At 52.4% G+C, this 12,542-nt stretch overlaps 3 protein-coding genes across 3 annotated transcripts; 2 read left to right on the top strand and 1 right to left on the bottom strand.

Moving 5' to 3' along the window:
- Positions 1–5,224: 5,224 nt before the first annotated feature.
- On the bottom strand, positions 5,225–7,213 carry AYO20_07445 (hypothetical protein; the record flags this gene model as incomplete). The annotated part of the gene is made up of 1 exon (XM_022645730.1): positions 5,225–7,213. One exon carries the CDS (start codon positions 7,211–7,213, stop codon positions 5,225–5,227), a length of 1,989 nt encoding a protein of 662 aa, XP_022498295.1.
- Positions 7,214–7,677: 464 nt separating this feature from the next.
- On the top strand, positions 7,678–9,441 carry AYO20_07444 (hypothetical protein; the record flags this gene model as incomplete). Its single annotated transcript, XM_022645729.1, has 3 exons — positions 7,678–7,911; positions 7,962–8,471; positions 8,527–9,441. 3 exons carry the CDS (start codon positions 7,678–7,680, stop codon positions 9,439–9,441), a joined length of 1,659 nt encoding a protein of 552 aa, XP_022498294.1.
- A 1,405-nt stretch (positions 9,442–10,846) lies between these two features.
- Positions 10,847–12,370, top strand: AYO20_07443 (hypothetical protein; the record flags this gene model as incomplete). Its single annotated transcript, XM_022645728.1, has 6 exons — positions 10,847–10,994; positions 11,062–11,087; positions 11,146–11,185; positions 11,257–11,457; positions 11,522–12,087; positions 12,167–12,370. The coding sequence occupies 6 exons, from the start codon at positions 10,847–10,849 to the stop codon at positions 12,368–12,370; spliced, it is 1,185 nt and encodes a 394-aa protein (XP_022498293.1).
- Between the last annotated feature and the right edge of the window lie 172 nt (positions 12,371–12,542).

Here is a 12,542-nt window from a genome sequence, read left to right as displayed (position 1 = left end):
GGCGCAGGAGGGGGGAGGGGTGTTTATGTATTCATGCTACTTACCACTGGATAGGTCTGTCATGAATCTATGTATGGCCAGCACAGGTATACGAGGTACCAAGATACCTACCTAGGTAGGGACTTGAGTCGCCTGCTAGGACCCATGTTCCTTTGTAAAGTGTCTTTTCTTCACGAACGACCGGTACCGATACATGATATAGGCTTTGATGGCGAGCCCTCTAGCTCGCTACGCCCTGTTTGGGCTGTGAATACAGTGGGTTTGGGTCCCGCAGTTGTTCAAGTCCTAGCCACCTCCTGGGCGCCTCCAAACCCTACTTTGTTGGGCCCTGCAGTCCTCACCTTGTACCTCCGTACTCAGTCTGGTTCTCCACCAGATCATTGTGACTTTTGTTTCGACCCCTTTTTCTAGGCATTTGTCTACAAAGTTGCCCTGGCGAATTTCATGCGAATGAACTGCGGTATTTTGTAGAGAGTACACAATCCCTCTTCAACACAGCCAAGATTCGGCTCCGCGGGAAGGAACGAGGAATGTGGGTGACCAAGTGTGATTTTGTTGCCGTTCAAGTCTCCCTCGATCCTCTTTAGCTGCACCGCTACTGGGTCCCTTTTCTCAACAACCAGCATCTCTTCACCTGTCCTTGCAGGCGCCGTCAAATGCCAACCATGTGTGGCGCAGAAAAATAAGCACAACACCCCTCCGTCGAATCGACCGGGGCCAACTTCCTTTTCTTGGTGGATGAGGTGGATTCGCAGTGGTTCCCTGTTGCATTGACCGGCATGCAGCTCATCTCAAGGGTTCTCAGATCAACGCACAACGCTGGTGAAACCTTTCTCTCCGGCGTCCATCTGTCTCTCAACTCTGGTGACTCTCTCCCCAGATTTCAGGTAAGCGTCACCAACCCGTGGCCCACGATTCTCGTGCGGTTGCACGTAATCACGATCAGCCCAGTGATCAACACTTCACTAATGGTTCACTACACAGTTTGAGAACGAACTTGTCGGAAATGCCTTCCATCCCTTGACATGGCTCAATGCCTCCCGTGATCCCCAAAATATCCTAGTCGTCTGTCCGGAGAAACTACGACTGCGTACTTCCATGGTGCAGACCCATGAACCCACCTTCGTACTCGTTCGACACATGGATGAGGAGGATCCACAATGTCATTATTCCATCCCCAGTGGGCAGTGCCAGCTTTGCCAGTGGCCCAAGCTCCTCTCGCTCTGCTAAGGATCATCTACTTCCGTTCTTGAACCTGCACGACTTCTGCAACCCGCTGGAGTTCCAAATTTCGATGTGAAAACACCAATGTTTACCGGCGCTTGTCAACTTAATGCACATATAGCGTTCCCTAGCCCCAAGTGCTGCTGTTTACTGTGCTGCCCGGAGTTTGGGATTGATCTTTTTACCATCTTCGAGAATATACCTCATCAATTCCTCGTACACCAAACGGTAAATGACTGTAAGCCCCACCAATATATGTCCGCCAGTGGACACCTGCCACCCACTATTGTCCTTTGGATCTCTTTGATAACAGTAATGCGATGAACCCGGCATCTCACTGAATCGGCGCTCTCTCAACTCAAGTACGTTTCGTTGAACAGCTCCACCAGGACCTGAGTACGCCCGGGCTGGCTATAACTTTGTTCGATCTCACAGGTCTTGGGCGCGCCTACGGGTCGATGAGAATGTTATACCTCGTATTTTGATCTCCGAGCAGATGCTTAGACAGGTTTTGATCTAGCCCTTGGGTCTAGACGGTCGCCACAGCAGAGACAGGATGCCGCAATCTGCCGATCCTGGAGAGTTAAAGATGCACGGAGGACCGTACCACTAACGTTCTGGATGACCTTCGGATCACCTCTGAAGAAATGCTGATCCGAATCACTCATGCGGCCCTCTCCCCTTGTGGCCCTTTGTGGACCTTGGAGTGGTCCGAGTGCCCGCGCTAACCCGCAACCGTGTGCAAATCTGGGGTCGCTGGTGGTCATGAGGCCGGGTACGATCAGTGATGCACTACCATCCAAATACCTAGGTACAAGTCCTAGGCAGTAGTGAATCCCAAGCGTCCGCCCCCACCATCGATGTTGGGAAAAATGCATTCGTCGCTTACTGTTGGATTGTGTTCAAGAGGCTGTAGGTCACCAAGGTCAGAGTCAAAAAATTGCCACAGGTCCACCCTACCACCCAGCAAGGATGTCATCGGCGGCGACATGCACTCACCAAGCTGTTGGTCGATGCACTCCATGCGAAGAAAGGCAATATCTATGCTGACTATTCCCACGGTGCTTCTAACCCAACCACCAGTGCCACCTTACGTGGTCGCTATTAGAGTTTTCTTCCAAGTGGCCGGCTACCTCCCAGCCTCGATGGACGTCGACCTCGGGGAGGAATCTGAAGTCTTGGGACCTGACTCGACAGGTTGTTGTAGCCAATTAGGCCCGAGGCTGTCTACAAGGCCACGAGTCCCCTATCTGTCGTGGCCATTCAGACAGACTTTGGAAAAACGGCAAAGCGGCTTTAATTCTGCCTGTCGCCACCAATGATAAACAGCCCCGAGCAGACCAATATTACACAAGTGAGCACCTGACATATTTCTCGGCCTCGTCTTCTCCACGAACCCCGTTAGCGATTCTCAGCCCACCTCCTGGCAGCATTGGTCCAAACCCTTGTCAGGATCGAAGGAAGGCTGCGGACGCCTCGGCACAACAGCGAAGCAAGGTCATTTTTATTCGCCAGTATACGAAAGGATGAAGAGAGCATGGCATTAGCCCGCCCGTTGGGGTATCTCCAAATAGGAGAGATACATGGTGTGGAAGGCCGCGTCTGACATGCAAGTCAACGCCAACCCTGATGTCTCTATTTCGTAGGTGGCTTTTCAAGACGTCGCGATTTTCAGATCCAAAACTCATATTGACGCTGCTGTAACGTTGGCCACACTGTCTGCACGAATGAGAGCCATCACCTCGCTCTTCCCACCCCGAGTTGCTACCCGCTGCTGGCTCATCGCGCGTCGCGCTCTGTGCTGCATCAGCGGCTGGAATCTCATGCAACTTATCAAAGTGCATGCATGACGTCTGTGGGCGGACGCTCGCCTCCCGCCGTCTTAGAAATGCGAAGGTATAACGAATTACTCTCGAGTATTTGGCCCAAGTGCAGCTGGATCAACTCAATGACGTTGCATCGTCCACGGGCGTGATCCTCAGATGCAGAGGCGAATATTCTACACCAGCCGCAATCAACTGTACTTCGGTCATCCAGAACGACGAGCCTTGCGAGGATCAACAGCCTGGTTGCCTTGGGGCTATCTTCCGGGGCTTCTCGACACGGACGAGTATGCTTGTCTGCAAAATGTGGACAGGGATACGTGTTTGATCGCAGGATCATCGACCGTATGCGAGTGGCCTTCCCAAAAATGCTCGCATTGAAGACACCCAATATGCAAGGGGTCGTTGTCGAATGCGCTCAATGCTGCAGGAATGCATGAACCACCGGCTAGGCCTGAGGGGGCACCCTTTTTCATTATTGAGACATCAACCTCAAGGCTATTTCCACGTGCACGGAGGGGTAACGCATGTACGAGAGGAGGGAGGGGCCAAGGATCTATCGGCTTCGGCGACTTGGGACAAGCCAGTTTGCCGGCCGAAACGCTGTGAGGAATTGGTTTTCATCTTCCACAACAATTGCAAGGTCATCTTGGATGTCCAGACGGCCCGCATCGTTCATCTAGACCCCTGCTCACCTGCGCATGGTTGGAAACTAGCACTGTATTGTCGGAAGGTCTTCGTCTCATCAGGGGAGGGATTGCAAAGAGCATTATTCCCCGGGTGGCCCGATGAATTATTATTAAACAGATTTCCACCAGTATCCTTCAACAGACGGCACATCGGCCAAAGTCCCGGACGGCAACAGGGCCGTCAAGTCTAATCAGGGCCACGTACGTGTGCAGGTCGATATACCGCAATGCCATCTCCCGGAAGCCGATGCTTTGAAGGTGGCTCTCTGCAAGCGACGGGACAAACTAACTGCCTTATTCTCTTTAGAGATTGCCCCGCAAGCTCGGCGTCGGATATCGTCGTACAGGAGGGTCAAGCGGAAACGTCACCTCACTGAGACTTCGAGTGGCTTAACGGCAATGTCGCGGCTTGGTTAGGATTCTATCTGCTCACAGCTTCAGCGCTGCATAGGATCTATGTGAGTCCGATATATATGGGGCCTTGTCCACTCAACAACTTGCTTGTACCGCCACCGTTAGGCAGTGACCAGATCTGCTGTTTTGTTCACAGGCAGGGGGCAAGTCTTGGTGATTGCGAATGTTATCATCTGCCTGTCGAGGAATGAAAGAAATTGTGTGGAACAGGGGTCCAGCACAATACTCTCGGCCTCTCGGAATGCTTGATATCCACGACTTGTAGCCAGAGGCCGGCTCACTGGCACAAGGAAGGTCGGCACCCCGTTTCTTCCGATAAGATTGAGAATTCCTAGGAACTCCAACAAAGAATTGCCGAAAGACGTCGGAGCGTCTAGGTACCGTGCAACATATAGCAGACATATAGCACTCGTGTTGGAAACTGACAGTACGTTACGTACGAGACATCAATCACCAACCCAAGCGCCAGGCCAAAGTGGACCCTGATGCAGGAGGCCCTCTTTTGCTATCACTGCACGAGTATAGCAGGGCACGCGAGTTTATACACATGAATCAAAGGCACGGACTCCTTCGATGGACACAAGTGCCCACAGTAGCTCATGCGCAGCTTCATTTGTTCGTTTGGTCCTTCTCAACAGAAGTGTTGGCTGCCCCATCAGTTGGCGCAGAACATCATCCGCTCCCTCCACAACCGAAACGAACTGGTCTTATTGGAATCCCCCTTTGTCTTCGTACCGTTCTGATCCTACCTCTTGGCCTTGGTGGCGTCTGTGGGAAGGATTAGGCAGCACGGCAGGAGTAGCAGCAGCAGCAGCAGCAGCCTCTTTAGGGTTTCTATTTTTTGCCCCAGCAGGTTACCAGGCGAACGGGCCATTTGGTTATTGCCCCCAAAATGAAGCAGGCCTCATCATCTCTCGATCCGAGAGTTCATTGTGGATGCTCGGGGCCAAGCACTGGATTGCAAAAACACAAGCTTGAAGCGGACAAAAAGGTGCTCAATTCCTCTCAACAGGGCACGTGAAAAAAGAAAAGCGGTTGAGAGCGGAAGGAGGAAGTTTCGTCATCACGTAAGATTCACACTGCCAGCGCCGTCCCAAAGAGACGAAATCGTCGGTCATAGACAACAGAGTCCTTGGTCCGTCTGTTCGGGCGCAGAACAGGGACGCCGTACTCCTTGATCAGACACTCGAAAGGTCTTGCGCTTGGTTTGGCACGGAGCCCTTCGGCGGACATTCTGGATTCCTCTTTGCACTCCTGCAGGTTTCCCCACAGGTGGAATAGTTTCTCCTTCAGCGTCGCCAGTTCGCCTCGGTTTGCCTTGTCCCTCAAGTTACAGGCATCCATGTTCAACAGAAAGTCTCCGTCCGTTTCTGCCACAAGCAATTCCATCTGAGTCGGTCGCCCATCAACACCTACCGGCGCTCGAGCGTCCTCGACCAGGAGAAGGAATCGCCATTCCCATTCCAAATCTCCCCTGCCATTCTCTTGCGTAGGGTCGATGTCCACGTCATCCCCAAAGTCCTCGTTGTCTGACAATTCATCATATTGTCCGACCTTTCGCGGCGCAGAGAAGTCGGCAATGTTGTCTGGGAAGAAATCCACAATGCGGACTTTCGACTTGTATGTACAGTTCTGGAAGGGAAGTCGATAGGCATTGCCCTTTGCCGTCGTGCGGTTCAAGATGTCCGGGTCGAGGATGTCGAGGATGAACTTGCATGAGACTCCCTCGTACTGATTACATCGGATGTTTGCGTTGGATTTGAGGAGGGAGCGCTCTTGTTGCGCAATTGGAGGTGTGGCCTTCTCCTTTTCCTGCTGCATAGCCTCCAACTTTGCTCTCTTGTTCTTCCGGTTTCTTGCCTTGGTCCTCTTGCCCTTTGGTTCTTCGTTCGGCCGCTCAGAAGGTTCGTCCCATTGCCGTTTCTTCGTTGCTTGATTAGGGTCTTGGGAAAAGCTGACGCCTTCAGCCTCTGCCTTTTGCTCGTATGCTCGTTTACGACGCAGCAACTCAATCCGCTTTTCATCTCCAGACTTCACTACTGTGATCAACTCCTTCTCCGGATAGTTAGGATCGTCTCGACAATTGCCCTCGAGCCTCGAACCATTCCTGTCAAGTTTGATCTGCACATTACGCAAGTACACGAAGCTGCCCAACTTCACGTTGTGCATGGCAACAGAAGCTTGCCTCCCCCAGCATGTGACCGTCATCGTCATTTGACCCCATGGACCGGGCCATTTATCAGACGTTTTGTCCTCAATATAGCCCCACGGGTCACCCTCACGGCCACCCCGTTCGCTCGAGTGCTTGTAGTCGTGGAGCTTGTCGTTCGTAGTATAATCAGTCACATAGAGCTCAGTCGTCAAGTCGTTGGGGGAAAATGCTTTGCGTACTTCGCCCAAAAGGTCTACAAAAATGTAAGCTCTACCAGTGGGCAAGCTGAGGCGATCAAGTGTGCTGAATTTCTCTTTGCGAGCAGGAGCAGTGCCCCCGTTTTCTGCCATGGTACTCGCTATTTCCAGCTGTGTCCTGGGCTGCTGCTTTGTCCATAGACATGGATCTTCCTGTTCGGCTATCCATTTGGCATACTTCAACTGAGCATCATTGGGAAGAGCTGCTAGGGGAGTGTTGCTGTGATAGCTGGCTCCTTGTCCCATCAACCTGCCCTTGTCCTTGAGATCTTGGATAGATTGTATGTTCTCCAACTCAGTAGCGGGTAGCACAACCCACGTAGTAGAAGAGTTGGACAACCCTATGGTTTGGCCCTTGTAGACATTTATCTTGACACTTCGCAGAATGACGACATCACCTTGGTCTCTGATATCCGGAAGTTGTTCGGCTTGCCTATGAAAGAACGCGAAGGGTAGACCAACACCAGAAGGCCAGGAAGGATCGTGTAAAGTGAATTTGATGGTGAAGTCTCGGCGGCCGCCCTGGCACCTCGTTGGAGCGAGAAAGTCGACGCAGACCCCGATGACGTTGATTGATGCTGAATTTGCCTCGACACTGGAGGCGTTCGTAAGATCAGTGAAATTTGGTGGTAAGGGGACGAAGCCAGAAGCCATTGGTACGCCGTTCCTCAAGACGGAAGTGACCCCGGATAGAACGGTTAAGAGTCGTCCTCGATTCGGGATCATACATCGATGGATGGGACATTGATGGCAATCCTGGTCATTGTGCATGAAGTCGCGAAAGGACGCGTCTCTGCCCGTCACAAAGAAACCCAAAGCGTGACGCGAATCCACGTGATCAGCGCCAAGGAAAAGTGGCATGTGCTTCCCGTTGTGACAAACAGCGATTGCCTCTCATACGACAGCCACCCTGCGAAAGTGCAACCCCCGTTTTGTTGCATTCATTTTATTTATCCACATCGGCGCAGCCTCATCACTGACCGCCTTCATTTGCAACAAGTACACAAACCCTCCCTTGCACGAGCCCAGAACCAATCTTTCGCGGTAACCTTGGGGCAGCCTACCACCCTGAAATCAAGCTCTGAAACCAAACCCTTCTTTGCGACGTCACAACAATCATGGCGGAACGATACATCCCCGAACATCGACGAACCCAATACAAGGCGAAAAACAGTTTCAAGCCCGATGAGCTGCGTCGTCGTCGAGAGGAACAACAGGTCGAAATCCGTCGCCAGAAAAGAGAGGAAAACTTGGCCAAGCGAAGAGGTGTTCAGCGTGGAAATGGCGAGATCGGTATTGGTGGCCTCACAGAGCCAGACAGTGATGATGAGACGGCGAATATCGAGAATGAAGTCAGTACAGATCCCTTTTGGTTGACTCCTAGGCTAATCGTTGTCTACAGTTGAGCACGGAATTGCCAGAGATGGTGAAAGGTGTTTTCTCAGACCAGATCGATGCTCAGATTCAAGCCACCACAAAGTTTCGAAAACTCCTGTCCAAAGAACGCAACCCACCCATCGAAAAAGTAATCGAGACGGGTGTCGTCAGCCGCTTCGTTGAATTCCTTCGCTCCCCTCACACTCTCGTCCAATTTGAGGCGGCCTGGGCCCTCACCAATATTGCTAGTGGTAGCGCAGCCCAAACACAAGTCGTGATCGAAGCTGGTGCCGTCCCTATCTTTGTTGAGCTCTTGAGCAGCCATGAGCCGGATGTTCGTGAGCAAGCAGTCTGGGCATTGGGCAACATCGCTGGTGACTCTCCTGCTTGTCGTGACTATGTTCTCAGTCAGGGTGCTTTGAAGCCTTTGCTCAATCTCATTGCCGATGGGCGCAAGTTGAGCATGCTTCGAAACGCAACGTGGACGTTGAGCAACTTCTGCCGTGGAAAGACACCCCAGCCCGACTGGAATACTGTAAGTCACGCTGAAATTTGCGGTTTAAAGCGACCTAGTGTTGACAACTTCTTAGATTCAACCTGCGCTTCCGGTGCTGGCGAAGCTTGTGTACATGCTCGATGATGAAGTCCTTATTGATGCCTGCTGGGCCATTTCCTACCTTTCCGATGGCTCCAATGACAAGATCCAGGCTGTCATCGAAGCCGGCATTCCCCGACGACTTGTCGAACTTCTCATGCATGCCTCCACATCCGTCCAAACCCCAGCTCTTCGGTCGGTTGGAAACATCGTCACCGGAGATGATGTGCAGACCCAGGTAATTATCAATTGCGGCGCTCTGACAGCTCTGTTGTCATTGCTCGGCTCTCAAAAGGATGGCATCCGGAAGGAAGCCTGTTGGACAATTTCAAACATCACAGCCGGCAACTCTACTCAAATCCAAGCGGTCATTGACGCAGGGATCATTCCCCCCTTGATCCACCTCTTGTCCAACGGTGATTTCAAGACTCGCAAGGAAGCATGTTGGGCGATTTCCAATGCCACCTCCGGAGGTCTACAGAAGCCGGATCAGATCAGATACCTCGTCTCGCAGGGATGCATCAAACCCCTCTGTGACTTGCTAGCTTGCCCGGACAATAAGATCATTCAAGTCGCCTTGGATGGACTGGAGAATATACTCAAAGTGGGAGATATGGACAAAGAGTCTGCCGATCCCCGTTCTCCGGAAGGGCAGGTCAATCGATATGCACTGTTCATTGAAGAGGCTGGCGGAATGGAGAAGATTCACGACTGCCAGAACAACGCTAATGAGGAGATCTACATGAAGGCTTATAACATTATCGAGCGCTACTTCTCTGATGAGGAAGATGCGGGTGCTGACATTGAAGAACTGGCGCCACAGGCTAACGCAACTGGCTTTACCCTTGGATCGAACCAACCTCAAGGCCAATTCAACTTTGCAAACGGCAACGACTCGATGGATATGTAGACCACGAACATGTGAAGGACGTGTCGGGGAATGCACCTTGACAAACCCCCTGCGATGACAGCCAACGCTGGCGCAGTGCTTGTCAAACAGGTGCAAAGAAGCGACACAAAGCACAGCAACGGGTTCGCCCCAAGCGCCGCGGGCTCGAGATCACCTTCCACAAGAGCATCTTCGCTAGAGTTGAACCAGGGCACCAACCTCGAAGCACCCTAAAGCGCCCCCTCCATGTCTTTTCTCACAAGCACGAACCCCACTGCTCCCACCCATCACCAGCACGTTTCCAAGATTCAGCTACGACCCCACAGCCAGATGCACCATCATGTAACCCCTAGCCATTCGACACAAGCACATCACTTTGTACCCAGCACCCAACACCCAGCACCGAGCATTCGATAGAGGCGTTATTTCAGCAAAGATTGTGGAATTGTCACGGACGGCAAGGGCGTGGAGGAGGGAAAGTATGGAAGGAGGAAGAGATCAGGGAGCGCCAAAAGTCAGGCAGACGAGCCTCGACTGGTTTCCCCATTGAGCTGCAGCCCCATGCCAATGTATGTCGACTGCTTTTCTATGCCCAATACAAAGATTTCACAAGTCAACCGATGCTTCTGGACCTCTGCGGCTCGCTCTGCTTTTCCCGGGATGGTAAGCTAGCTCGGTCTCATCTTTCCCGAGCAGGCCATGAGCTTGTAGAGAAAATAGCCCATGGAGAGCAGGCGTTTGTCCGGCCTTGCGGACAGGTCTTCTGATCAGCTGCAGAATCATACCATGGTTTCCTTTTGAGAAAAGCCACGCTCGGACCAGTTAAGAGGGGCACATTCTCCTCTTTTTGTCGGGGCTTGGGAACCCTCCACGTTGGATATCTATGATGATAGGAGACGTGGCTTGGAAACCCCCTCGTGTCGTGCTTTCGATCCATCAATCCTAGGGCGAGCCGAGCGCAAGATGACAAGGTGATGTAACTCCCGTACCCCGCAAATGTGGATGAGGAGATGGGACAGAGTGGTAGACATCCAGTAGGGTCAGCCCAGGCTGAGCGAGCAAAGCCAACCATGACATCTCATTCGAATCAGACAACAATCCGAGCTGTTGGATGACCGGAACCTCCGCTTTTCCTCGTGGACAGAGATTGCGTCCAAGATTGCCCAAAACTGAGCATCGCCACGAGCATGATGATGATCATGCAGCGATAGGTGATTTACCGTGGGTGGTTTTCCACCGCGGGCCCTATATATCTCTGGCGAACGCGAGCCCTGGGAACCACCTTTGTTTCCTTTTCTTCTCCTTCTCTCTCACATCTAACGGTTCCTCCAATCCCATCCTGGACTAGCCTTACTACTTCCTGTGACGCCCAATCACGCTGCCGGATATCTATACAGGACAGCTGACCATCCAATAGTACGCCAGCATGTCGGCAACCGAAGTTCGAGTTGGTGGTTCAGGTGGAACCATGAAGGCGGTCAACTACCAAGGGGCCTTCAAGGTCAAGGTGGAGGATGTCCCGAAGCCTACGATCGAGCACCCCGATGATGTTATTGTCAAGGTGACCACTGCCGGTAAGTCGCTCCAGAACATATTCTCAGGAGCTTGTGGATGTGACTGATTGTATGGAAATGTAAATAGCTATCTGCGGGTCCGACTTGCACATGGTAAGAGAACGACGCGCGAAAATAATGTACTCGGAGATATTCGCTGACGTGGAGATAGTATGAAGGACGTACCGGTGCCCAGCCTGGTATCACATTTGGTATGTCACTACTTACAAGGGGCAGTGATACCCTCCACCGTCACCTTCAGCTAACAAGCCACGACTCACAGGGCACGAGAACATGGGAGTTGTGGATGAAGTCGGCTCTGGGGTTACTCTGCTGAAGAAAGGCGACCGAGTTGTGATGCCCTTCAACGTTGCCGATGGACGATGCCGTAACTGCGAGGAAGGAAAGACCGCCTTCTGCACTGGTGTCAACCCTGGCTTCGCGGGCGGCGCCTACGGCTATGTGGCCATGGGCCCTTACAGAGGTGAGAAGTTGTGACTTGACTTTGCACGCCAATTCTGGTTCCTCATCTAACGAAAAGATCAAAGGTGGGCAAGCCCAATATATCCGCATTCCCTATGCAGACTTCAATGCTTTGAAATTGCCCCCTGGGACCGAGCATGAGCAGGATTTCATCCTTCTAGCCGACATCTTCCCGACGGGATGGCACGGTGTCTCTCTCAGCGGGTTCAAGCCTGGAGAGAGCATCGCCGTCTGGGGTGCGGGCCCTGTCGGTTTAATGGCGGCATACTCGGCTCAACTTAGAGGTGCAAGCCGTGTCTTTGTGGTTGATAGAGTTCCCGAGCGGTTGGGAGCAGCAGAGAAGATTGGGTGTATACCCATTGACTTCAGCAAGGGTGACGCGGTGGACCAAATCCTCGAGAAGAACGGCGGGATGGTGGATCGAGCGGTAGACGCCGTCGGGTACCAGGCCGTTGATACTGGTGGGAAGAAGGAGCAGCCCAACATTGTGCTGGAGAACATGATCCGGGCAACCAGGCCATGCGGTGGACTGGGCATTCCAGGTCTTTATGTGCCCACAGACCCAGGCGCGCCTGATGAAGCAAGTGGCAAGGGCATGATCAGCATGAGTTTTGGCAAGTTGTTTGAAAAGGTGAGTTCACAGATGCAACGCCATGGTCCTTACAAAGCCCGACAGGACAGACCACACAGGTGCTGACCATGACTGCTAGGGTCTTTCTCTGGCCACTGGCCAGTGTAATGTCAAGCAGTACAATCGCTATTTGCGCGACCTCATCATCGCGGGAAAAGCGAAGCCCTCTTTCGTTGTCAGTCATGAGATTGCCATCGACGAGGCGGAAGTGGCATACGACAAGTTTGACAAGAGGGTTGACGGATATACCAAGGTCTTGATCCATCCTAATGGGCCATTGTGAGCCTATCCAGGAAGGCTGTACCGATGTCTATTCGCTCTCTGTCCAAGGAGAAGCCCCGAATGAAACATCATGGTGTTAGTTCGTGCGAAATCGCAATATTGTGTGGTCAACAGAACGGTCGTTTCCACTTTCAGACTGATAGCAGAATAGTCCCTTGCGGTCACTGTACCCT

Source organism: Fonsecaea nubica (assembly GCF_001646965.1).
Source record: "Fonsecaea nubica strain CBS 269.64 chromosome Unknown Scaff52, whole genome shotgun sequence".
Lineage (NCBI taxonomy): Eukaryota > Fungi > Ascomycota > Eurotiomycetes > Chaetothyriales > Herpotrichiellaceae > Fonsecaea > Fonsecaea nubica.
This window is presented reverse-complemented; position numbering and strand designations above follow the sequence as displayed.